At 38.7% G+C, this 26,903-nt stretch overlaps 1 protein-coding gene across 2 annotated transcripts in view; it reads left to right on the forward strand.

Annotated features, from left to right (window-relative positions):
* Nucleotides 1-6,778: 6,778 nt before the first annotated feature.
* Nucleotides 6,779-26,903, forward strand: part of FBXO11 (F-box protein 11) — a 107,380-nt gene continuing 87,255 nt past the window's right edge. Inside the window, exon 1 of one of the 2 annotated variants that reach the window (XM_043918075.1) lies at nucleotides 6,779-7,143. In XM_043918075.1, coding sequence (XP_043774010.1) covers nucleotides 6,918-7,143 — 226 coding nt within the window. In that variant the 5' untranslated portion in view covers nucleotides 6,779-6,917. The remainder of the gene's footprint in view (nucleotides 7,144-26,903) is intronic. The other variant, XM_043918074.1, reaches the window with a different exon arrangement.

Genomic DNA, 26,903 nt, shown 5'->3' on the forward strand with positions numbered 1-26,903 from the left:
CTGGAGTGGGGTGTCATTGCCTTCTCCTTCCAACTACTATATGTGAATTTAAATTCAGCTGGGATGCATTTCCCATCAGGAGGTTAACTGTGACATAGGACCTAATTGCTTTTAATAAGGTCAGAGTTGACTTTCTACATAATGTCTTTTTCCTGCTTCCAAAAAGGTACCCACATCTCCTCCATCCAGTTGACCACCTCTGGAGCTTCAGGGGAAATTCTGATTGGCTTAAGAGTAATCTCATGCTTGCCAGAGATTTACTCAAGAGTGGGCATAGGGCCCAACTGGGTACAGATCCATGAGGAGGTTTACAGTGGCAGCATCTTCAATGTCTACTAGATCACACCCAAATCTTCCTTATGTCTCTTGAGATCCTTCCCATGTTTTGAACACTTCTATTTCCATTTCCCTTGGGGTCTGGTATTTCTGGCCTGGAAGCCCACTGTTAAATTGAGCCTGGTCTCAGAGGAGTGACATAGCTTCCCTTTCCATGGTGAACTCAGCACGACACATTTAATAATAGACAATCCTATAATCCATGCTTATAGCCTTATAGCAGCTTCTCTGGGTATTTGTCCATCTCCAGTAGGATCCCAAATAATTTTAAACTTTATGACACAGCTGCTACCACTGTGCCTTGCTCTAGAACTCCTTAGGTCTATTAACCTTGCTTCCAAGATCTTCTTTCCTGAAATGTATCTTAGCTGGATCACTCTCAACAAATTCCTGAATCTGAAGCTTCTGTGGATGCTTGTAGAGGCCATAATCTCAGGATCATAGAGGCTCTCATACATCCTCTGACACATGCTCCTCTAAAACCCTCTTCCTTTATGTTTCAAATTCTCTAGTCCTTGAGTAACTTGTACCACTTCATGTATTACTTACTGCTATTTTTATTTCCACCTATGTTCCATTTCTTTCCATAATTCCTACTCCTTTCAGGGAGGCCTAACTGAATTTTTAAATTTTAACATACTAAGTGAAAGTGAAAGTCACTCAGTTGTGTCTGACTCTTTGCAACCCCATGGACTATAGTCTATGGAATTGTCTAGGCCAGCATACTGGAGTGGGTAGCCCTTCCCTTCTCCAGGGGAATCTTACCAACCCAGGGATCGAACCCAGGTCTCCCACATTGCAGGCGGATTCTTAACCAGCTGAGCCACAAGGGAAGCCCAACATACTACTTAAAAGAGTCCAATTTTTCAATAACACAGATAAAACTCCAGCTGCAGTCTTTTTTTCTTCCCTTCCTTCCTCCCTTCCTTCCTCTTTCTAGGTCCATGCATTTGTTTCCTGACGTATTCCATAAACTGCCTCTTCAGAGGCTCCCACAGAGAAAGAATATTCTGCATCTGCCACAAGGTCCTCAGTCCAAATATTGCTTGAGTGGAAACAAACTGCATAGGTCTTCTTCCGTCAGTTTCAACCCATGCCTAATCTCTACCGATTGTTGCTCTGCCTCTTTCCTTTTGGCGTTGTCTTCCCTGTTCTTCTAAAATATTTTCCTAATACCATTTTCTAGTCATATTTCCTTATAACAAGAGCCATACCTGCTTCCCCACATATAAAGTCTGTGTAATCCTGAAACTCATCAAGGAGTGCATGAAATAACATCAGTATCAACAGCAGTGACAATAATGGCTAATAGTTTATTGAGCTCCTACTGCATACTGAACACTCTTCTCAGCATTTTATAATCGTCACAACAATCCCATGAAATGAGGGCTATTGTCACCCCATATTACTGATGTAGAAACTGAAGCAGAGAGAGGTTAAGTAACTTGGCCAAGGTCAGAGAGCCAGTAGGTAGCAGAGCTCTGTCACCTTCTTTCATTCACATCTGCCCACAGTTCAGTCACCTACCAGTCCTTCCATAATATAACACCCTTTTATTGTTTGGCCTAGTCTTTTCTCAATACTTCAAGATTGGGTTCTCCTTTTAAAAAGCAAAAAAAAAAAAGACTTACAGTGGTCTATCACAGTCCATCCTAAATCTTGAACATAATTTCTTTTGATAGGGCTAGTCTCTATTATTCCACAGGGAAAGGTATTAAAGTTAGATTCTATAATTTTTTTTACAGATAACCTGTTATGAGGATCATTTGATTGCCTGCTTACCAGGTTTTCCCACATATACATTGAATTTAAATTCTTAGTTCCAAGTTAATTTTCACTTACTAATTGATAAAATATTATCTGAGCATGTACTAAAGAATGAATTTTTGCAGCTTAAGTCATTCATACTCTAACAAGGATATTTTAAACAGAGCTGGTTATTCCTTCAGGAAAACCATATTCAGATCAAACTAATTTCCTAAATGACATAAACGGAGTGAGCAGCTTTCAGGTGTCTTATGTAACTGACTTGAGTACTGACGGCTTAGGACTAGATGATGGAATGACAGGGAAAGGGGAAGCTGAATCTTTGAAATGGTAAAAATTATCATTTAAAAATCACAGTAAATATCACCTGCCAGGTATTAAAATGATTAAAGGGCTTATTTTTTCCACACTCCTATTGTGATAAGTTTTATAAACAAATAATTTTAAGTACACTAACCTGTTAAGCACCAGTAATTAGTCGAGAAAAACAAACACAAATATTCTTGAAGAGAGAGCAAACCCTGAGGGAATTCAGTCCTCTGAAATTATGCTAAGTGTATATTGAAATCATTTGGAAGACTGCTACCCACCCCCCCCCCACCCCCCAAATAAAAATCTCCTTTATGTTTTTCTGCTGTTTTCTCTCACACATAACTCCTGTGGCAGCTGACAGGATTATCTGCTAACACAGGTGGACCTGGTGATGGCTAAAACCATCTGGAATATTTTGGGTTTCACTGGAAGAATTCAGAGTCTATAATATCGGTGAACGGAAAGGGCACTGGACTGTCAGGCATTAACTTTGCCACTAAGTAGTTATGGGATTTGCTTCTGTCATCTCATTTCTTTGAATTTTAGTTTCCTTATATAGCAAATACAAAAATGAGAATTAAATGATCTCCAAGGCCTATTCTAACAACTCCCAAGTTTTAACTTAAGATGGTTTTGAACACTTTTTCACAAAGAAGTCTCTAACGTTTAATGCTTTTGTAAGATAAACTAAAAATATGTAGGAACCAGTGATATGATAGGGTAATATTTTTTAATATCTCCCAGTAGATATTCCATTATTGTTAAACTAGCTTCTCTCCTGCGTTCCATCCACCATTATGGCTCCAAAAAAGGGAGCACAGTAGATGTCATCACAAAAAATGAAGAGGATATGGTACATAAGGAAAGCTCTTGTCACACAAGAAGAATAAAAATAACCTCTTTTTAAAAACTACTTTATTAAAATACACATTTTACAATGTTACATTAGAAAAATCCATCTCTTATAGCCCTAAGAGACCATGGAAAGAAGAAAGGGGGACAGAAAGACGTAATCAGACTCAGTGTGCTTACTTCCTGTCCCTTCTCAGTGTGGCAACTAGAGTTGGCAGTATATAGTTGAAATATTCACAGAGATATGGGGAAATCCAAGAAAAATGGGGATAATGGTTTGCTTCTCTTGGCATGCCTGTGAGAGGCTGAGTCCTTTAGGATCTCTGCTTTCAGCTTAATGGCATGTTCCACATGACATAGGGAGAAAAATGCAACATCAGTGAAGGGAGGTGGCTCAGTAGATGAGCCTGAAGCAAAGTTCCTGGCTCATCAAGGCCTACATGGGATATTCTGGGAAACCAGAAGTTCCCACATGTTTCAGTGAGAAGATGGAATGGCATCATGAGAATCAATGGACCTGCAGAGGCCTGGGGTCAGGACAGAGGTTGCAGTGTATAAGGCAAATGGTTCAGCGTGGAAGTAGCACAACTTCTAGAAAGGACAGAAGGAGCAGTTTTATCTCTGAGGCTAGCAGTTCTGCTTTCGGACTATACCAGACACTCCACAGTAAAGGACAACACAAGGACTGGCATGCATGGCTCAGGGTTTTTCCTTGATGCCCTGCTGACCTCCCCATCCCACAGGCTTTTACCAGCCCACTAGTTACTGTGTGAATTAGAAAAAGGCACTATCAAGGCATTTTACTTCCACCTGTCAGAAAATTATCATAACATACTGGTTTTGTTAAAATAAGGCATCTTACTGCCACATGCCGGAGAACTATCATTCCAAGTTTATTACAACTTGGAAATCTAGGATATCGAAGATGTGACATACCCGTCTATGTACACTTTACACAGAATCCCTCAACTCCCATGTATATCTTCGAATGACAGGGAAATGGGAAATCTGTAAGATTCAGTACTTAACTATAAAAGAAAAGGGATAACGTGGGGACTCAAAAAGGATAAGCTACAGATAATAAGCTATGTCTTCTCTGTACATCTGAATTAACTAAATCAACTACCACACCAAAATACAAACTATGCCCCATATTTTGCAATTTATTTTATATTTTGCTATCTCCCATAGCACCTTACATAGCAATGCATACACAGAAGGAAGCAATAAATGCATGCTGGAAAAAAAGTAAATTTTCAGAAAAAATCAGAGTTATGGATCCACTTATAATATGTACAATAGCATGTCATTTTCCTTTTTTCCTGCTACGTTTATTTGAACCAAATCTAAAATTTTACCCATTTGTACCTTGCTAACCACCATAAACAAACATTTGCAGTTCTTCATTGTAAGCCTCCCTCCTCAATTTTTTTCTCGAGAAGGAAACTTAGATCTAAGTTTCTCCATTGTCAGGACCAAAGAGAGCTCATCCCAAAATTAGAGAATGTTTTAAAATTAAAAACAGTATTATGTAATCCAAAGTAAATTCTTATTTAAAGTGAGGGAACCCTGAAAGTTAGAAATGTATTTTGCCCAGAGGCATACATCAAGTCAGAGACTCAAACACCCTACACAACAGTGGCTCTTACTGTTCCTCTCTCCCCTCCCAAAACACACACTTCCCCGCTCTTACCCCTACTTCTCTTATTGTACTTTGTAACCACTTAGCCATCCATCTCAAACCTAAGACAGCACCTAGTCAAACTGAAATGAGAAAGAAATCACCTGAAGATCGAAAATCAGAGAATCAGGTAAACTGCCAGTTTTACCATTTCCATAAGGTGATAAACAAAAGAGAGCGGAAAGAACCGAGAAAGGATACTTTTTCAGTCATCACAACAGCAGCGAGGGAATAAAAACACGTTTTCCCTGGGGAGAGATTATCTTGAGGAGACCAGATACAGACACAAAAGATAATTCCCCTTGGGGCTTTTCTTTTCCTCTGAGTTTGTGAAATCTAAAAAAAAAAAAAAAAAAAAAATTAAAACGTTTATCACATAAACAATCACAACCTCAACACATTTACTTCTCCTCTTTTCTCACCTATTATTTCCCCAAACATTATAGAGACCGCGTCTTCAATAAGTAAACTGACCAAAGGTCTATTCCCTATTGATCACAATCTTTTTAAGATACTCCTTTTAGACTACAAGTAGGAACCGACTTCTAACTTCGGTTCCCGAGCTCAAAGCTCGGTAAAGTGGATCTTCAAGGTTTAGCAAATACCCTCAGCTGAACTAAAGGGTACAGAATCTCTAGCGCTCCCTACAGCTCAGAGTTTGAACCTACCTACCACAAAAAACCCCAGTTATCAAAGACTGGCTACCTCGCTCTACTTTTCTTTTCCGCTTAAAAAATCAGATGGGGGGGGCGGGGCGGGGAGAGGTTGAAACGGCGAACCGAAGGATTAATCACTTCTCCCCATTACATCAGCAGCCCCCGCCCTTTCCTCCGAGCACCTCCTCTCCTAGAATCGTCGCTACGCACCAGCGCTCTCTTCATCCACCCCCCGCTCTATTATATGCCCTGATACCTCCCCATTATCACCCGCCCCACCACACTCCCCATCTCCTCCTTCCCCCACCTCCTTAGCAGGGGAGGGAGGAAACCCGAGAGAGGAAACAGGGCGTTGAAGGAAGGGACTTGGCGATAAGAGCAGAGGCCCCATTGGCCCGAAGGTTGTATGAGCGCCTCCCATTGGCTCCTTGGCCGGAATCCCCGCCCCTCTTCTTCCCCGCCCATTTGCCCCTTCCCCCGCCGCTCCACGGCCCTCCCCCGCGCCCCTGGCCAGCCCCGCGGCGGGGAGGGACCGACTGGGCGAGTGGTGGCTCCGGCGGTGTCAATGGCTCCTCCTGCCACGGAGCAGCAGCAGAAGCAGCGGCGACGGGGCTGAGGAGGAGGAGGAGGAGGAAAGGCTCCTTTAAGGAGGAGGAACGACGACGCCTCTTTTTCCCCCTATCTCCTCCCTTCACACTCATTTCCCCTTCGCCGAGGAGAGAAGGGGGGGAGGAGAGAGAAGAGGCCGAAGAAAGAGAGAAAAAATTCCTCTCAGAAATCTCTTTCAGGGGGTGTGGGGGGGAGGAAGAGGAAAAAAAAAAAAGAGCCGGGCGCCCCCTGCTCCCTCCCTTCTCTCCCTCTCTTCTCCTCCTTCTCCCTTCCTCACCCGCCCGCCCACTCCCCCCCGTCGCCGGAGACGCCGCTCGGGAGTCGGCGGGACCAGGGTCTGTCTCCTCAGCCGCCGACGCCGCGCTTCGCCTCAGGATCCCCAGGCGGGCGGACGCCCTTTCTTTCTTTCTCTCGCTCTGCCCGTCTTTCTGTCTCCGTCCCTCGCGGCCGCCCCGCCCGGCGGCCTCGGCCTTCCCCGTGCGTCAGGCCCGCCCGCCTGGCCTCGCTCGGTCTCTGTCTGTCTCCGCGGGCCTTTCTCTTGACTCGGGGTCCCGCTCGCCCCTCCGCCCTTACCATCTCCCCTTCCCCTCGCCCCCTTTCCTTCCTCCCCCCTCCCCACCCCCTTCTCCCGCCCCGTAGCTCGCGGTCCGTGTGCGTGTGTGTGTGTGTGTCCCTCCGCCAACGCCGCCACCTCAGCCCGGCAAATGAACTCCGTCCGAGCCGCCAACCGGAGACCCAGGCGAGTGTCGCGGCCGCGCCCGGTGCAGCAACAGCAGCAGCAGCCCCCGCAGCAGCCGCCGCCGCAGCCGCCCCAGCAGCAGCCGCCGCAGCAGCAGCCTCCGCCGCCGCCGCAGCAGCAGCAACAGCCTCCGCCGCCGCCACCGCCGCCTCCGCCGCTGCCCCAGGAGCGGAACAACGCCGGCGAGCGGGGTAAGGCCGCGCTCCTTCCCCGCCGCCCGCCGGCTCGGGCGCCCGGCCGGCGGGACCCGCGGGGAGGGAGGCCGGGGCGGGCGGGGGCGGCTTGTGTGCCTGGGGGGTGGGAGAAGGGAGGCCGAGCGGAGGCGGGTCCCCCGGTGCCGCAGTGTCAGCTCAGTCCGGGCCCCGGCCGGCAGGAAAAGCCGCGGCTTCCCGACTCGCCTGGGCTCTTAGCTCAGGCCGCGCTTTGTTTGGTTTCGGGGGCTCGGCACCCTCTCCCCTCGACCCATCCCTCTGGTTTTTGAGCTCCCTTACGGACCCCGCTGGAGTCTGTTGGTGGGTGGGGGTAAGGCGAAGGGTGGAATCTCTCCTTTTTCGGCTGCCTTCCACGGTTTGGTCTCCTGTTTCTAATGGAAGATGGGGGCGACAACTGGGAGTGATCGGGTGGTTAGGGCTGGCTGGGGAACTTGTTTTTCCCCCTTTTCTCTGTTAGCCTCCCCCTTCCTGTGGAGGAGGGGAGTGGGGGAGTTGGAGTGGTCGGTGGTGTTGGCCGGGGAACTTGTTTCCCCCGCCCTCCCCCCTCCCCCAGTCACGGGGTAGGGGGAGCGGCGACTCTTCTCCCAACCTCATAATGTTTGCTGCGCAGTTTGGCTTTAGTTACAGAACCCCTGGGATGGACCCGTTAAATTAAGACCTTTAAATAAATAAATATAGAATCCATCGGCCATTTCCAGCCCCCTCCCTCGCGTGCGGTGCAGTTACCCTTCCGCTCTATCGACTCCCTTCTCGCTTGTCCTCCCCTAGGATACCCCCACGCCACCTTGCTGCCCCTCCGTCTCCCAGTGGGATTTGAACGCCCCTTCCTTAGAACTGACCCCTTGTGGGAGAGAGTGCGTGTGTTTGTGCCTGTGTGTGTTGTGTCCAGGGCCTAGTGAAATGTGTCATTTGGACCCAACTGTGTAGCTCTGTCTGGTAACCACCATTGTCTAAGGGCTGAAGCTCCCGGGGGTTGGATTTTTGCTTCAGCAAAAATAATGTTCAGTTCTACTTTGATGATATTTGGGGAGGTTTTGGAGATGGGGTGTTGCACCTTGATCTCCAAATGTAACTATTCTGTTTGTTAATTAGCTGCTCTCAGTGGGGGTGGAGGTCAATACCATATTTATGTGTACGGTTGTTGTTTAAGGAGGAGGGGAATTGTTAGGAGACATTTTGCGTGTTTTCGTTGGCGGATTAAGGTTAATTTTACGTGCGTTGGTTGTCACACCTCCTTTGGCTGAGGGAATTAAGATTAAATGCCTTTTGAAAATCATACATTCTTTGCTTAAAAATTGTTTCTTTGTTGTACATGATCAAAATACCGAACAAATGAAAGAGGGAGATGATAATTGAAAAATAGTTTAAACGGTTTTCACTGGTTACTGTTACAGATAGTCCTTGTGAAAGCAGTTTACTATACGTTGCTTGAAAGGATGTGTTCAAGCCAGTTAGAGGTCTTGTGCTGCATTACTGGTAAATGTGTTTTAATGTTTCTTTGATATATTTACAGGGTTTTTTTTTTTTAATTAAAAATACAGTTTCATCATTTCCTTTTGTATTTGCATATCAGGGTTCTCCTGTGTTTCATTCAAATAATAGTCAAGTCTCAGAATTGACACTATATGTAATAGAGTTGACTTTTTTTTTTAAAAGCAATGACATTGGGTTGAAATCCTAAGATAATAAGGATTCTATTGCTAGAAGTAAGCTTTTTCAAGATGTACTGATTTGTTAATTACATTAACAGTGAATCAGACTGTTTCAGCCAAACTTAGTCTGATTGTGTATTTTTAAATGTTAAATCTGAATCTTTTTATTTGTGTGTATTTTCAACTTAGTTGAGGTACTTCTATTTGATCACTTTTCTTGCTTAAAATTATTAGCTACTAAAGTCTATTTCCTTTTGAAGTAAAGTGACTTGGTTGTTGGCAGTCACATGCCAGAGTGTCATTTTTCTTTTCATTGATATCCATAAACTGACTAAGATGTTCGTGAATCAGAATTTCAGTATGTACCCAACCAAATGGTAAATCAAATTCACTGTAGAATTGTTGTTGCTTTGCTGCTGTTAGTAGAAACTGTTCTATGTTGGCACAGAGAGGAAAAGAACTGCTGATTAGCCTTCAGGGAAAATGCTGTGGGTCTTTTTGGAGGGCAAATAAATGGCCTTAAGATGAATTAAAAGACTAAAATTAGAAAAAGTTTGCTAATGTTATGTAAAAAGTAGTAATCTTTGAAAATTCGCATTTTTTATTAATTTTAAATGTACAGTTTGCATAATGATCAGAAGCTAGCCAAGAAGAATACTCTTTTAACAGTTTTACGAAGTATGCAAAGTGTCACTATTTCTGGTTTGAATAGGAAAGGTTTGGTTGTTGTTGGTTTGAAAATACCGGGTTTCATAATTTTGACAAGGTAATTAAGGAACTACAGCTAAGCTTATGCATGTGCCTGTTTTAGTTTTTACTAACTCTTAATGGATCTGTAACTCTTGCATTAGAATCTTGGATAGAGTTACATAATAGTGGATCAGAGAGTTTTCAGAGTAGGGAACTGAAGTGAGACTCACTGTTTTAAGAGAAGTTAACTCAATCTGTATATAAAATCACTTATTTCATGTAAAGGGTGGACTTTAGGCTTCTGAGTGGTAGTAAGTTATACGAAAGTATTTTTTTCAAGCAAAAATTCTGTCAGAACTGGTTTTTAGTTGCGTCTTTGCCCACAGGTTAATTAGTCTTAAAAACTTCCTTGATACCTCCTTTAAAAATGTGTATATATTTGAGTGTTGTAATGGCCAGTGTTTGAAAAAGAAAGAAACAATCAGTATGGAGTGAAATCTTACGAGGACTTTTTAAAGGCAGGAGATTTGCTTACACCCCAAATGGGAAATAATCAGCCTGGGTCTTCCATGGAATGCTGTCGTCTTGCATGTTATCTGAAACGGTCTGCTGTTTAAAGATGGAATACAAATCATTAGCATTTTTAGGCTTTTATTTTAAATCTTGGGTTTAGGATTTCACATACCACTTTTAGCTAGTAGAAAATAATTTGTCTTCCACATAGGAATCCTTTGATACTATGTTCCAGCTTCAGTGAAACTGAAAGTATGTGGGGTTGGATTTTATGTATTTGTTTTCTTTTAAAATCCTGAATGAGTTTTTGCAACTTGTTCTGCTGAATTTATCATGAAATCTATTTGGCAGTCTTGTTTTAGAAATATGTCTGAGGAACGCTTACACATCTGCAGAAGTGATATGTATTCTGAGCATTTTTAAGTTTTAGTTGAAATTGATTACTTTGATTAGGTATTAAATGCACATGATTTAAAATTCAGAAGTCTCTTTCCTACAACTGCCTTCAGCTCCCAAATTTTCCTACCTGGAATCAACCTATTGATTATTATGTCTTTCATTAGTTTCTTATTTATTATGTTTTAATAAAAGATTAAGTTTGACTTCTGAAAATCTTGATATGAAAGTTTTCGGAAATAAGTGTAATTTCCTAGTTGTTGGCAAATTCATAAAGTTGAAATGTTGAAATTTTAACTGGGTTATATATAGTTCAAGAATTTAATGAATTATAACAGTATATTGATGGATTTTGCTATTTCTAGTCTGAAATTATCAGAGTAAAAATGTAATCAATCTCTGTAATCTCCTATTTGTGAGATTAAAATCTCACCTATGATCCTGGATTTATAGTTATTACTTTTTTTTTTTTAAGTGAGCTTTTAAAATAATTCAGTGTGTGTATAGTATTACATAAAATATTGCTTAGTGGCTGCATATTCTATGGAGAGTCAGGAAGCTCTTTAGTGTTCTAGTCATGTGTCCTAGTTACACTTTTCTGTGGAGTTGTCCTAGCCCATTATATTTTACCTTTAGGTTCTCCCTACTACTTACTTACAGAGTAAGGAATTTCTGCATTCTTTCTAGATAGAAGAATTCTGGACAAGGAATCTGATTTTTCCTCTTTTAGGAATTAAGTACCATGAGTCATTGCTCTTCCATCTTGTGGCTAACCCTTCGAAATATTTACATCCCATAAGAGGAATGCCACTTAACTGTGTGTTGCGGGTGGGGTGGGGGGCTGTTTTCTCAACACTTAAAAATTATTTGAGGAATAGAAATGCGATAGTGACAATACTGATGTTAGAGTTCTGCTGGTAAGGCCTAAGGCCTGTCCCTATACTGCTTGCCTCTTTTTTTTTTTTAACTGGAAATTCTGGCAAACCCAAGGAAAGGCTAACCAGCTTGGAGACCTATCAGGTAAGGCAAGAATGACCAGTAGATCCTGACCTGTTAGTGAGGATCCCTGAACTTAAATTTGGCAGAATTCAAAGCTAGTGAGTATTTTCTGCCTTTTCCTCTTTTTGTTTTAATTTTGGAAATAATTTATAATAAGTTATTTCACCTTGAGATCTCTTACTGTCTTAATTGTTCTCTCTTTTATTCCTAGCTAGTTACTCTTATTTTGTGTCTATCTTGTCCCATTGGTCTCTGAAGGGTTACTATGTTTTAGACCTTCCATTTCTTGTTTTATCAGTCATTGAAAGTGCATTCTTGGCTTCCAGAAAACTGGTTATTGTGTGAGGTTGTAAGCAGGGTACTCCCAAATTGTAGTTGTTGCCCTCTGAAAGCAAATTTATAAAGGCGTAAAATATAAGGGATGAGACAATTGGAGATAGTATGTTGGGAAGAGCTCAGAGTTAGAGCTAGCTAGAGGTAGGTTCTAAACTTAGCCACACCACTAATGAGCTGTGTGTGTGTGACATGGGGCGAGAAGTGTAACCACTCAGCCTTACTCTGTTATCTTTAAAATAGGGATGGTAACACTTGCCTGACAGTAATTTAAAGATAAGAGATAGTGAAGTACCTAGCATATGGTAGATGCTCAATAAATAGCAGCTCTTTTAAATACTAAAAATAATAGTATGGAACAGAAGCAGCCATTTATAAAACTAAACCTAAGAAATAAAATATGTGTGAATCACCAAAGAGTTTGTGACACATCCCAAAATGCAGTCCAGGTGATGTGGTATAACATCAGAGAAACTGATTTGCAATTGTAAATCAGTAATCTTATATCTAATGAATTGAAATATTCTTTGAAAAAAGAATAACAGAAGAAATGGGTATATGGAGTAATAAACATGAGTGTTTCTTACGTACTAGAGTCTGTGCCAGATATTTTTCTTATATACCATACCTCTTAGCAATTCTGTACGATGACTGTTACACAGCAGTGATTGTACTTAGTAAGTAGTAGAGAATTTAAAAAATGATTTATATATCCTAGTGTTATCCATCAAACGGAGATACTGAAATACATTTGACTGAGTATCTTCATCACCTCCAGAGAAAGGAATCTCCTAAACCTTGGGCACATCAGTCTCCTGTCCTATTCCACCTATCTGATCGAAGGCTGATATAGTAGTATGATGCCAATGATAGTTAAATCATTCGGTTTCCCATTTCTAAGTAGCTTTCTGATCATAATTTTACCTCATGTTTCCAGATGAGATTGCAGTGATTGGTCCACATGTTTTTCCAGTTTGTTGATGAGATCACTAAGCACTCATTGTACAAAGAAGGTTAGATTTCCCTTGAATTACTCATAAGTTTTGAATAAAGGGCGTTAAGTCATTTTTTAGCTCATAGTTATAGACTGGACTATTTCAGGAAGGAAAAAAATGTGAGTTTAATTAGACTTCAGTAGGAATTTTGACAGATTTGTAGACTAAGTACTGTTTACTCTTTTCTCACCATAATTTGGGGTCCTTACATGCATAACTTGATGTCTTTACATGCATAGCTTGAGGTTTTTGTTTAAGTTTGGTTAATATATGTGCTTGAACTTAATCCTTAGAAAATAGAGAAATGAAACCAACTAACTTCCTTTACGTAATTTATTTTAATTGAAGGCAAATATTGAAAATATTTACTTTGAAAATGAATATGTTGTGTATTTTTTATTTTAAAAGACGCGCAAGTAAGATAGTATAGTTAAAAGCAAACTTAAATCATATCATGTAAGTTAGTTGCTTATTCTCTCAGGTTCTAAAAATCCAATTGTCAAATGTTATGCTTTTCTAGCAAATGGAAAATGGTATGACTGTGTTCAACAGAGGAGAAAACATTATTAAACACTGTCAACTGGCGGCTAAACTTTAAAACATTAATGGGATTTCCCTGGTGGCCCAGTGGTTAAGACTCTGTACTTGCAATGTAGGAGGCATAGGTTCAATCCCTGATCAGGGAAGTTCTGCATGCTGCATGCACTGTGTGGCCCCCCAAAATTTTTTTTAATGTATATTTTCACATCTCATTAGAGATGGGGTACCATTCATCTTTTCTGTGAGAAAAGGCAACTTTTCTCAAAGTTTAGAAATAATTTGATTGGTAGAAATGAGGTAAGAAACTGCTTTAAAATTATTTTTCTGGTAATGGTGATAACCTAGCTTTTTTGTTGTGTACACTCAACCCTCAGATGGTTGAGTTGGGTTGTATCAATCTTTGACTGCTGAAAGTTTGTGAGGAACTATGTGAATTCAGCCTTTGGTGTTGGTTTCTTTAGTTCAATGTGTTGCTGGCTGACTTGAATCAGTTTAGCCTTTGTTGACTCTACTTGGGTTTAGATAAGAGAACTCTTTTTGCACTCAAGTATTAATTTTGTATCTTGCATCCATACTATATAATTGTGTGTGTGTGTATACATGTGTATGTATGTGTAAGAACACATGGCCTTATGAGGCACTTAACACTTAGGAGTAAGCAAGTGGGGAAAAGGAAAGACATAGTCACCTGTTGTAGTTTGAGGATTGGGGGGGCTGTGTGTGTGTGTGTATGTGTGTGTATGTATGTGTATGGGCTTCCCTGGTGGCAGCATATGTTACTAGTAATTGATCTGCATTTCTGAAAAAGAAAATAAGGAGTAGAATTTAACAGTAGCAAGTGGGAGTCATTCAAGTTTGTATCATGGCAGAGAAGATCAAAAAATACTTGTTTAAAAGAATGGGTGAAGACAGTATATTTTGGAATTTAGTATTTTTGGCAAACTGTATGATAAAAGAAATTGTGGAATTGCTCATTTTTCTTCTTTATATAGAAGAACTTTTTTACAGGTATTTGTTAGAAGTAGACACAAAACTTTGAAGCGCTGTGTCATACACTGAAACTTAACATAAAACACACCTGAAACTTAGAAAATAGTTGTGCATTCACTGTACCTCAGTTTTTAAAAAGTGTGTGTTCATGTCCTTTGTCGTGTCTGGCTGTTTGTGACTCCAGGAACTGTAGTCCACCAGGTTCCTCTGTCCATGGAATTTTCCAAGCAAGAATACTGAAGTGGGTTGCCATTTCCTCTTTTAGGGGGTCTCCCAACCCCAGGATCAAACCTGCGTCTCTTGCATTGGCGGGTGGATTCTTTACCACTGCACCACTTGGGAAGCCCAAAAAAAGTAGACACGGTTGTGTGTGAGTGACTGATATCTTTGTAATCCTTTGAGATGGATTTGTAATTTGAAGAAACTGATTATTTGGTCAAATTTTGATATTTTAAGCCCGGTAAAATTGATAGGAGAAATAAGCAATTTGGAGAAAGACTTTCTAGGAAGGAGTGCTCTCTCACAGGCAAAATGAGCACACCAGAGGAGAGGGAGACTGGAAGATATTTTTTTTTTCAAGAATCACTTACCTTACATGTTTATTTTCCCTGATGAAGTATTTCTGAACCTTAGATTTTTCTGAAGTTTTACTTTTTTCCCCAAAAAGAGTAATTTTCAGTTGATTGGAGAAAAGAGAAAGAATTTGAGTGGGTACAAATGACAATATGTATAAGTCATTTACATTAGCAATGGTCATTTGGATTAAAAACTGTCTGTACATGAACAGAGGAGCCTGGTGGGCTACAGTCCATGGGGTCACAAAGAGTTAGACATGGCTGAGCAACTTGCATATGGATATGGATATATAACTTTATATAATCTATATGTGTATGTACTACATATATAAATTAACTACATTTAAATTGTAGACATACAGTTTAAGTATTACAATTAAGTTGTAGAAATACAACCAGAAATTCTACAATTTAAGTTGTAGAAATAATTTTTATGAGTCTTTTTTTTTTTAACTTAAAAGTTTTGGTGAAAGTATACAAGTACACACAAATCACTGATACAGCCTGTTGCCTTTTTGCAAAGTGAACATGTCTATGTAATCAGTAATACCTAGATCAAGAAATATTACCAACATCCTAGATGGGCAAAATTTCTATTTTCTTTATAAGAAATGGAAGATAAAACAGCTTTAAGACAAATATGGATATGACCCCTTATATCGTTACAACAGTTTATTTCAAATACTAGTGTTTTTCTTAAATCTTTAGATATTTTTGCTTGTGTATCCTTTAACATAGAGAAAGAAATGGCAACCCACTCCAGTATTCTTGCCTGGAGAATCCTATGGACAGAGGAGCCTGGTGGGCTACAGTCCATGGAGTCACAAAGAGTTGGACATGGCTGAGCAACTAACACACACACTTTAACAATGCAATGTTAGGAAGCTTACCCATCAACTTAATATGCTGAAGTTTTCCCCAAAGATCATTGTTGTTCCGTCACTAAGTCATGTACTGCTCTTTGAGACCCCTGAACTATCTCCTGAAGTTTGATCAGGCTCATGTCCATTGAGCTGCTAATGCCATCCAACCATCTCATCCTCTGTTGCTCTCTGCTCCTTCCCTCACTCTTTCCCAGCAGCAGGGTCTTTTCCAAAGAGTCGGGTCTTCCATCAGGTGGCCAGAGTATTGGCGCTTCAGCTTCATTCCTTCTAGTGAATATTCCTTTAGGATTGACTGGTTTGATCTCCTTGTTGTCCAAGGGACTCGCCAGAGTCTTCTCCAGCACTGTAGTTCAAAAGCATCAATTCTTCGGCCAAAGACCATAGGTTAGGTTATTTTGAGGAGAGGGGAAATCTTGTTTTTTATATTTAAGAATTTTTAAAACTAATGTGGAGCTTAATATGCGATTCTGAGTCTTCATTCCAAAAACTGTTGTTTCTCTTTACTACTGCCATGAATATTTTTGATTCTCCATTTCAGATTGGAACACTTTCTCACTGCTTTTTTAAACTTACCCTTTTAACTCCTGTGAAAATATTTTGACATTGTTTGGTCAGTTATTTTATTTCTTGTTTTTCTGCATATTTTGGTTATCCTTTGTTATCTTACATTTAACTTATTTTTAAATTATAAAACTTTCACAGAAAAATGGTGGCATATTTTGCTTTCAGAATTGTATTTTTAGTCCTTGACCGGATCTCTTCATTCCTTTCACATAAGAAGGTGTAAAAGTACCTCTGCCAGCATCATTGATAAGTTCTTCATCAAGTGAAAGCTTGTGCTGAAGTGCTAGTGATTTATAAGCTTGTACACTTTATTATACAAGTATCCCCTGAGAATGACAGATGGGCTCTGTTTTTAAGGAACTACTTGCTTGAAACTGATGATACAGTAGCCTTAGTTACCAGAGGAGTAAGATTTCATTATTTCATGTCTGCTCTTTCAGCACTTAACAGTCCAGCATTAGTGCTAACAGTTCTTTCTTGTCTGCAACAAGCAGTGTGAAGATTGTCACCTTCCTTTCTGTTTTATCTTCTTATTTTTTTCGTGCATAGCCACATTCAGTAATTGTTACTGGTTAAATTTGAGAGGGATAGGAGCTTTTCAAAGTGCCTTGCTTATTCTTTTTTCTGCAGTGGTTTCTTCTTTTTGCAGTAGTTTTTTTTAAATTACGAGATTTTAAATAAGTTCTGACTTCTGAAATGCTCTGAAACCCTTTCTGTATCATTTACGTTACCAATATAAATCAACAAGATCTAAGTTTGGGTGGTGGTAGTGTTCCTAGAGACTGAATAGCATTTCAGATCATGATGTCTTGTAAATAAGTGTGTTGATATTGTCTTCTGGTATATGTTTTTAAGAATGAGTGTGTGTATGTATCTGGCGTTTTATTTGTAACTTTAACATTAGACAGTTTGCAAGACCAAAGTCTCTTAGTGGGTTTTTCAGTTCAATGCTATTAAGATAAAGTTTTGTTATGACTCCCTACTCTTTACTGTATGTTTTACCATTTAATTATTCATTGAATTACCTTTGTGCCACACTTAGAAAGTTACTGCAGCCTAAATATTAAGCCAAGTTGTGGTGCTTTGATGTAACTGAGAAAGAAACATGTACCAAGTGAAGGAAACTACCCAGAGTTGGAGTCACTTGTCTTGTTTTCATGGTATTTGTCCTTCTTCATTACATTCATTGTTTTGCCCTTACATCCAGAAACTGAGAATAGGTTAAAGTTAGATCGTGTTGCTAGAAGTTAAGCTCAATTGCAGAAATAAACAACACTTTCAGGTTTTTCATAGCATCTGTAATCCCACATACCTAGTAGTTGTAAGTCTCAGGATGCCTTAATGGATTTTTCTGATTCTTTCTCAGTATCTCTATTGCTGTTTCTCACAGGGAACCTATTCTCTATTTCTGAGTTATTTGGTTTGAGAACCTATTAGCTGAAGTCTTTAATGCTGAAAAACTGAGCTGGGAGATCTGGAGGTAGTGAATTTAATCTGAGTCTGTATAGTTAAGTCTGGTTTTAGAGGGCTAGAAAAATGTAACATAGCAATCATAGACATACTTTGATAACATACACATAAACACAGTGAAACTGGGAATGTGTACTCTTGATATTGTGAAGTGTCTAAAATTGCTTGGTAAAATGTTAACAGTAATGTCCTTAGGATGATGGAGGTGAGGTGATTTTTTTAATTCTTCCTGTACTTTTTTGTTTTTCAAAGACTATGGAATCTGGAAGGGGAGAGGAGTGTGTGTGTGTGTTTAAGAATTTAATAGTTCTAATTGTGATGTAAAGTCATTCTACTTGGTTAGATGACATAGTCCCCACATGGGTCATTTTAAATGTGAATAAAAGCGTAAAACTACATTTTTTAATGCTATAAGTGTGTTTTAAATGCTTATTCATGGACATTTGGGGTTTTGTATTCATTATAACTTTTAAGATAGTTATATAACTCTGTCATATATGGGAAATGAGGATAACTGATGATCAGAAAGTCAGAATTCAGAAATTAAAGCAAAATTTGATATTTGGAAGTTTGAGCCAGTGATTCTGTCTTTCCACGATGTCTTTGACAGTAGATTATGGTAGTAAATACATAAAAATAAAATTTTAATTGCATGCCTGACTGAATGATGAAAGATGGAAATTTAGTGTGCAAACGAACTGAATAATTAGGTGAATAAAAGATTTATTATTGTTACAACAGATGGATGCTTGTTCTGTATCCTGGTGGTAAGGGTTCATGACTATTTGATAATTTTATATGGGAGAATATTTTTCTTTTCATAAAACTGGTATTAGCGCTGAAGAAATTAATGGCTATCAGTTAATTAAGTTCAAGCAAAAATTGCTAGGGGAAATCGTTTCATCGTTGCCAGTTTTTAAATAAACCACATCCTTTCCTTTCTAAGATATTATATTTGGAGAAGTTTTGGATTGTGGGATCTAATGAGTTTGGGAATAAATAAAAACCTGGCAGTGTCTTTCAAAAAATACAGACCTTTGAAGTTTAAATTTAGTAATTAGACTTGGAATTAACTCATCTCAGTGGTCACCTGACTAGTCTTCTGATTATCTTATAGACACTTCACAAACCTAAACTGGGAGAAAACAAGCATTTTCCACAAAATACACTAGAACTTTCATTGAATGAGGTGACTGTTTGGCTTTTTTGTTTTGTTTTTATAGTTCAGTTCAGTTCAGTCGCTCAGTCATGTCCGACTCTTTGCAACCCCATGAACCGCAGCACGCCAGGCCTCCCTGTCCATCACCAACTCCTGGAGTGCACCCAAACCCATGTCCATTGTGTCGGTGATGCCATCCAACTATCTCATCCTCTGTCATCCCCTTCTCCTCCTGCCCTCAGTCTTTCCCAGCATCAGGGTCTTTTCAAATGAGTCAGCTCTCTGCATCAGGTGGCCAAAGTATTGGAGTTTCGCTTCAACACCAGTCCTTCCAGTGAACACCCAGGACTGATCTCCTTCAGGGACTAGTAATATGGTTTATGGCTTCCCAGGTGGCTCAGTGGTAAAGAATCCGATTGCCAATAACAAGGAGATGCAGGAAACTTGGGTTCAATCCCTGGGTCAGAAACATCTAGTGAAGTAGGAAATGGCAACCCACTCTAGTATTCTTGCTGGGAGAATCCCATGGACAGAGGAGCCTGGTGGGCTACAGCCCATAGGACTGCAAAGAATTGGACACAGCTGAGCATGAACACACACTAATACAGTTTAAGGCAAATCAGTCACTAAATGTAGATTCTAGATGATAATCAGCATGGTTTTATGAAGAACTGATTATAGATAAATGTATTTTTCTGTACTAGTGACTTTTGGTAGGTGAAGAGAGAACAAGAACAACAGAGCCAGGTTTAAATAAGACATTTTATTCTTTTATGAAGGAGTCATATTGATGTTGTGGCAGTTGGGAGAACTTTTTAAAAGTTGTATTGTCTGGAAGCTACAACTTTTAAAAATAGTGCTAGACATTTGCAAATAGATACTTACTAAATGGGTCTTTCTATTTCCTTTCCCTCTCCTGGACTCAAATTTGTTCACATAATCACTGATTTAAGTGGCTGAGCATATTAACTTCATGGATGAGATCTTAAAAGGTGATAAGGTTGAGTACTTGAAAAACTGAAAATAGAAGTCAAATTATTTTGAATAGTCTAAGAAAAAAGGAACAAACAAATGGGCTTCAATCTTTGTGGAAATAACCAAAAAATGAGTAGTAACTAAGAAGGGATGAGCCAGAAGAATTAAGCAGAAAGTGATTTGGTATATAGTTGAATGAATCATCCTAAAGTATGTGTGCACATGTAAACACATGGAATAGTATCATAGTAGTTTTGGAATGGTTGGAAAAAAACATATATTAGAAAAATCTAAATGTTATCTTAAAGGGGAACAAGCTAAATGGTAAATTAAGAATTACTTTCAGGAAAGGTAAAAAACTGTCTCTTTTAAAAATTGCACTTAAAAAAGTTAAGAGTAAACCTGATCAAGAAAGGTAAAAGACTTAGATGCTGTGAACTATGTAACATTGACAAAGGAAACTGAGGATGATTCAAAGAAATGAAGATATCCCATGCTTTTGTATTGGAAGAATCAATATTATTAAAATGGTCATACTACCCAAAGCAATCTGCAGATTTAATGTGATCCCTATCAAATTATCCTTGGCCTTTTTCACAGAACCTAGAACAAATAATCCTAAAATTTATATGGAACTGTAAACTGAACCAGAATTACTAAAGCAGTCCTGAAGAAAAAGAACAGAGCTGAAGGCGTAATTCTCCCACCCATCAGACAGTACTGCAAAACTACAGGAATCAAAACAGCATGGTATTGGCAGAAAAACAAATATATGTATCAGTGGAACAAAATTGAGAGTCCAGAAATAAACCCACATACCTACCAGTCAGTCAGCCTTCAACAAAGGAGGCAAGAATATATAATGGAGGAAAAAGTCTCTTTAGTAAGTGGTATTGGGAAAACTGACAGCTGCATGAAAATTAGTGAAGTTAAAACACTCTTGCATCATCCAAAAATTAAACTCAAAACGGGTTAAAGACTTAAATATGAGGCATGATACAATAAAACAGAAGACATGGGCAAAAAACATTTTCTGACATAAATTATACCAGTGTTTTCTTAGGCCAGTCTCCCAAGGCAATAGAAGTAAAAGCAAAAGTAAACAAATGGGACCTAATCAAACTGAGAAGCTTTTACACAGTGAAAGAAACCATAAACAACTAAAAGGCAACCTACAGACCGGGAGAAAATGCTTGCAAACAATGCAACCAACAACGGCTTAATTTGCAAAATTGCAACAACTCACACAATTCAATAACAATAGCAACCCAAATCAAAAAATGAGCAGAAGACCTAAACAGACTGTTTCTCTAAAGGAGATACACAGGTGGCCAACAGACACATGAAATGATGCTCAATGTTGCTATTTGTTAGAGAAATGCAAATCAAAACAACAATGAGATATCATCTCACACCAGTGAAAATGGTCATCATCAAAAAAGTCCATGTATTGAAAAGATGCTCAACATCACTCATTATCAGAGAAATGCAAATCAAAACCACAATGAGGTACTATTACACACCAGTCAGGATGGCTGCTATCCAAAAGTCTACAAGCAATAAATGCTGGAGAGGGTGTGGAGAAAAGGGAACCCTCTTACACTGTTGGTGGGAATGCAAACTAGTACAGCCACTATGGAAAACAGTGTGGAGATTTCTTAAAAAACTGGAAATAGAACTGCCATATGACCCAGCAATCCCACTTCTGGGCATACACACCGAGGAAACGAGATCTGAAAGAGACACGTGCACCCCAATGTTCATCGCATCACTGTTTATAATAGCCAGGACATGGAAGCAACCTAGATGTCCATCAGCAGATGAATGGATAAGGAAGCTGTGGTACATATACACCATGGAATATTACTCAGCTGTTAAAAAGAATTCGTTTGAATCAGTCCTAATGAGATGGATGAAACTGGAGCCCATTATACAGAGTGAAGTAAGCCAGAAAGTTAAAGAACATTACAGCATACTAACATATATATATGGAATTTAGAAAGATGGTAATGATAACCCTATATGCAAAACAGAAAAAGAGACACAGATGTACAGAACAAACTTTTGGACTCTGTGGGAGAAGGTGAGGGTGGGATGTTTCGAAAGAACAGCATGTATATTATCTATAGTGAAACAGATCACCAGCCCAGGTGGGATGCATGAGACAAGTGCTCGGGCCTGGTGCACTGGGAAGACCCAGAGGAATCGGGTGGAGAGGGAGGTGGGAGGGGGGATCGGGATGGGGAATACATGTAACTCCATGGCTGATTCATGTCAATGTATGACAAAACCCACTGCAATGTTGTGAAGTAATTAGCCTCCAACTAATAAAAATAAATGAAAAAAAAAAACACACATTAAAAAAATAGTTCACCTTTTTTAGCTTGTAGTTCTAAGAGAAGCCATTCTTTGACAAGTTTAATGGCTGCTTCAGTGGCCTCAGCTATAGTGTTTCTGGTTAACATTTCAAGGGCTTTATCAAAACGTGGTTGAATTACTTTATCATAGTCAATTACCTGCAAAGAATATTTGAGAAAATCAATATAAGCACAAGTTACTCTGAAAACTAAGCACATTGTTCATCAACATTTATTTCTACAGCTATACCTATGTATCTCAAAAATCTTAATGCTGCTTGAAGTATGTTATTTTCAGAATTCACTGATTTTTAAGTGCTAGCTTTCAAAGAAAGCTAGTATATATATTTATATATGTATGATCATGTAATATGTATTCAAATTACATATATATTTTAAACATCAACATTTTATTTATAGTCTACATACAATAAAAGGTACCCATTATAAGTACAGAGTTTGATGAGTTTTTACGAATATATACATAAAAACCACTACAATAAAAACATAGAACATTTTTATCACCCCCTAAAGTCTCCTCCTCATCCTTTATAGTCAGTGCCTGGCCCTTAGTAACGCCTTTGTTTTCCATCAAATACAGATAAGTTTTGCCTTTTGTACAATTTCTTATAAATGGAACCAAACAGTATATAATCTTCCCCAAGCTTTTCTCCCTTAGCATAATGTTTTTGAGATTCAACAATATAACTATATGTCTCAGTAATCTATTCCTATTTTTGAGCAGTATAATTGTATGAATATGTTGTTTTTTAATTCATTCAACATGGACGTTTGGGTTGTTTCTAGTTTGGGCTATTATAAATAAAGAAGCAATGAACACTTGTGGGAAAAAAAAAAGTCTATGTGTAACAAAAGTTGGAGAGGGTGTGGAGAAAAGGGAACCCTCCTACACATTTGGTAGGAATGTAAATTAGTGCAGCCAGTATGGAAAACAGTATGGAGGTTCCTTAAAAAACTAAAAATAGAGTTGCTAAATGATCCACTAATCCCACTTGTGGGCATGTATCCAGAGAAAATGAATTTGAAAGACACCTGCACCCTACTGTTCATAGCAGCACTATTTGCTAGCCAAGACTTGGAAGCAACCTAAATGACCATCAGCAGATGAATGAGTAAAGAAGATGTGGCATGTATACATAATGGAACTGTACTCAGACATTAAAAAAAAAAAAAAAACAAATAATGTCATTTGCAGCAACATGAATAGATCTGGAGATTATCATACTAGGTAAAGTAAGAGAAAGACAAATATCATATGTTATCACTTATATGTGGAATCTAAAATATGACACATATGAACTTGCTAACAAAACAGACTCTCAGATATAGAAAACAAATTTATGGTTACCAAAGGGGAAAGACAGTGGGGAAAGATAAATTAGAAGTTTTAGATTAGCATATACAAACTACTGTGTATCTGTATAAAACAGATAAACAAGGTCCTACTGTATAGTACAGTATAGTACAGTAGTACTATACAGGTCCCTGTATAGTGCAGGGAACTATATTTAATATCCTGTAATAGACCATAATGGAAAAGAATATAAAAAAGAAGATATATGCACACCAACATATATATGTACACATAGATGTGTATATATATATAAACTGAATCACTTTGTTGTATACCGGAAACTACCACAACCTTGTAAATCAACTATACTTCAGTTTAAAAAAAAAAAAATTACTTTCACATGACTGAAAGTATTAAAAATGTTGCTCAGTTATTTTTCTGTGTGCTCAGAAGACAGAGAAAATGAATTTAAGTTAGATTAACGACCTATACTGGTGTAAATAACATCTCACTAAAGATTAGGAACTTCTTTGGTGGCATCTGTTAGTATTAGGTGTTTTAATTAAATCTTAGAGGTGGCAAATTAGAAATTGTAGAATGTTGAAAATTGAACCACAGAGCCAATTCTTGAGGTTTATTCACTTCTTCAGGTTGGAATTAAAACACAGATTTCCTCACTCCCAATCAGTGGTGAGTGAGGAAATCGGTCCCATCACTTCATGGGAAATAGATGAAGAAACAGTGGAAACAGTGTCAGACTTTATTTTTGGGGGCTCCAAAATCACTGCAGATGGTGATTGCAGCCATGAAATTAAAAGACGCTTACTCCTTGGAAGGAAAGTTATGACCAACCTAGACAGCATATTAAAAAGCAGAGACATTACTTTGCCAACAAGGGTCCGTCTAGTCAAGGCTCTGGTTTTTCCAGTGGTCATGTATGGATGTGAGAGTTGGACTGTGAAGAAAGCTGAGCGCCGAAAAATTGATGCTTTTGAGCTGTGGTGTTGGAGAAGACTCTTGAGAGTCCCTTGGATCGCAAGAAGAACCAACCAGTTCATCCTAAAGATCAGTCCTGGGTGTTGATTGGAAGGACTGATGCTGAAGCTGAAACTCCAATACTTTGGCCACCTCATGGGAAGAGTTGACTCATTGGAAAAGACCCTGATGCTGGGAGGAATTGGGGGCAGGAGGAGAAGGGGATGACAGAGGATGAGATGCTTGGATGGCATCACTGACTCGATGGACATGAGTTTGAGTAAACTCTGGGAATTGTGATGGACGAGGGAGGCCTGGCATGCTGCGATTCATGGGGTCACAAGGAGTCGGACACAACCGAGCAACTGAACTGAACTGAATCAGTGGTAATGGTGCTATCTGTTCTTGTTCTGGAATTTTATTTTCATTCTGTTCATTTTTCAGTTTAGTGATTTGTTGAATCTATTGATCTGATAAACTTTTCTGTAATTCCATAATTTAAACAAATTTTTTTTTTAGAATACTTGTCTTAGTTAAAAAAAAATGCAAATAAAATTACGGTTTACTTCTTGCTGATTGACTTAATTTTTTTTTTTTTCCCTGTTTTGGCTGTGACTGGTTGGGGGTAAAAAGCAATTATACTATGCAGTGTAAGGTAAACCATGTTGATGACAGGTTCATGTGATGATTCCCAGTGTAATTGATTTCAGATGCATAAAAACTGGTTAATGCTTTTGAAGAGGTTAAGAGTTTTTTCCACTGTGAATTCAAGTATCCATTTATAATATTGATGGTATTTCAGGTCAATAAGGAAGAGATTTACTGTTCACTAAATGATATTGAGACTATTGATTATTCCTTTGGAAAAACATTTAATTTCCTACTTTGTACAGTAACAAGAAATACATTCCAAATGATTAAAGAGTGCAAACATTTTTTAATTAGAAAAAAAATTTTTGTAGTAAAAATATCTAACGTGAGATCTACTTTTTAAACAAAATTTTAAGTATATGATACGGTATTGTTAACTATGGGCAAGACATTTTATATCAGATCATGAGAACTTAATTTATCTTTCATAACTGAAACTTTATACCCATTGAGTAGCACCTTTTCATTTCCTCTTTCCCCTGGCCTTTCTACTCTCTACTTCTGTGAGTTTGACTATTTTAGATACTTCATATTATTTGTCCTTTGTAACAAGCTTATTTCACGTAGCATAATGTCCTCCTAGTAAGAGCTCAGTGTTTTTGTTTAACCATAGAAGAGTAAGAAGAAAGTACTTTTCGTGTAAGCAAGGCCAAAATATCCAAAAGTCATTAAAGGAACATCAGGAAACTGACTATACAAAATAAATTGAAAGTTCTATACAAGAGAGGTGCTAAAAACAAAGTTAACGCAAATGAAAGACTGGAAGAAAAAAATTTACACCTATTTACCATACAAACAACATATGAGTCTTTTGAAAAATTTTATTCATTCATTTTTGGCTGCACTAGGTTTTTCATTGCTGTGCTCAGACTTTCTCTGGTTACGGCGAGCTAGGGCTACTCTGGTGGCAGTGCCCAGGCTTCTAATTGAGGTGGCTTCTCTTGTGGATTACAGGCTCTTGGGCACTCAGGCTTCAGAAGTTGCAGCCCTCCAGCTCTAGAGTTGTGGCTCAGTAGTTGTGGCACATGCATCTGGAATCTTCCCAGACCAGGGATCAAGTTCATGGTAGGCGAATACTTATCCACTGGACCACCTAGGATGTCCCTATATGAGTCTTTATTAAAAAATTTTTTGAGATAAAATATAGCTTATTGAACTGAATCCTCTTTTTTAAAAATACCTTCCATCCCATTCCCTTCCTCACTCTCATACTTCTCAGAAACAACCACTGTCGTGCATTTGTGATAAGGGCCTGTTCATTCCTTGTAAAAAATACTTATACATGTACATGCATCTGTAAACATGTATGCTTATAGTTGTTGCTGTGGGAAAGGAAGCTTGCCTTCATGTTTATGGCTCAGTGGGATAAACAAATATGAAATACCTCAAAAGACATTTAATGGTAACGGCCAAGTGAGTGGTATAAATCATGAGTGTCTGGCACTCTAGAAATTTTCAAATGATTCCTAAATGAATTAATATAGAATTATATGAAACTTTAAAAAGTCACTTCTTTTCCTTTATATTTCTGTTCCCCAGAGATAACCATTGTATTTGTATGTTTGTGTTTACTTTTAAATTTAACACATGTGTATATAAATACGCATACTTTTTTCCTTAAAAGGAAACCACACTATGTAATAATTTATAAATTAAGTTTTTCTTTTTGCTTAAATATATCTTGTTTGTTTTTTTAATAACAATAT

This window comes from Cervus elaphus, chromosome 11 (assembly GCF_910594005.1).
Source record: "Cervus elaphus chromosome 11, mCerEla1.1, whole genome shotgun sequence".
NCBI classification, from domain to species: Eukaryota; Metazoa; Chordata; class Mammalia; order Artiodactyla; family Cervidae; genus Cervus; species Cervus elaphus.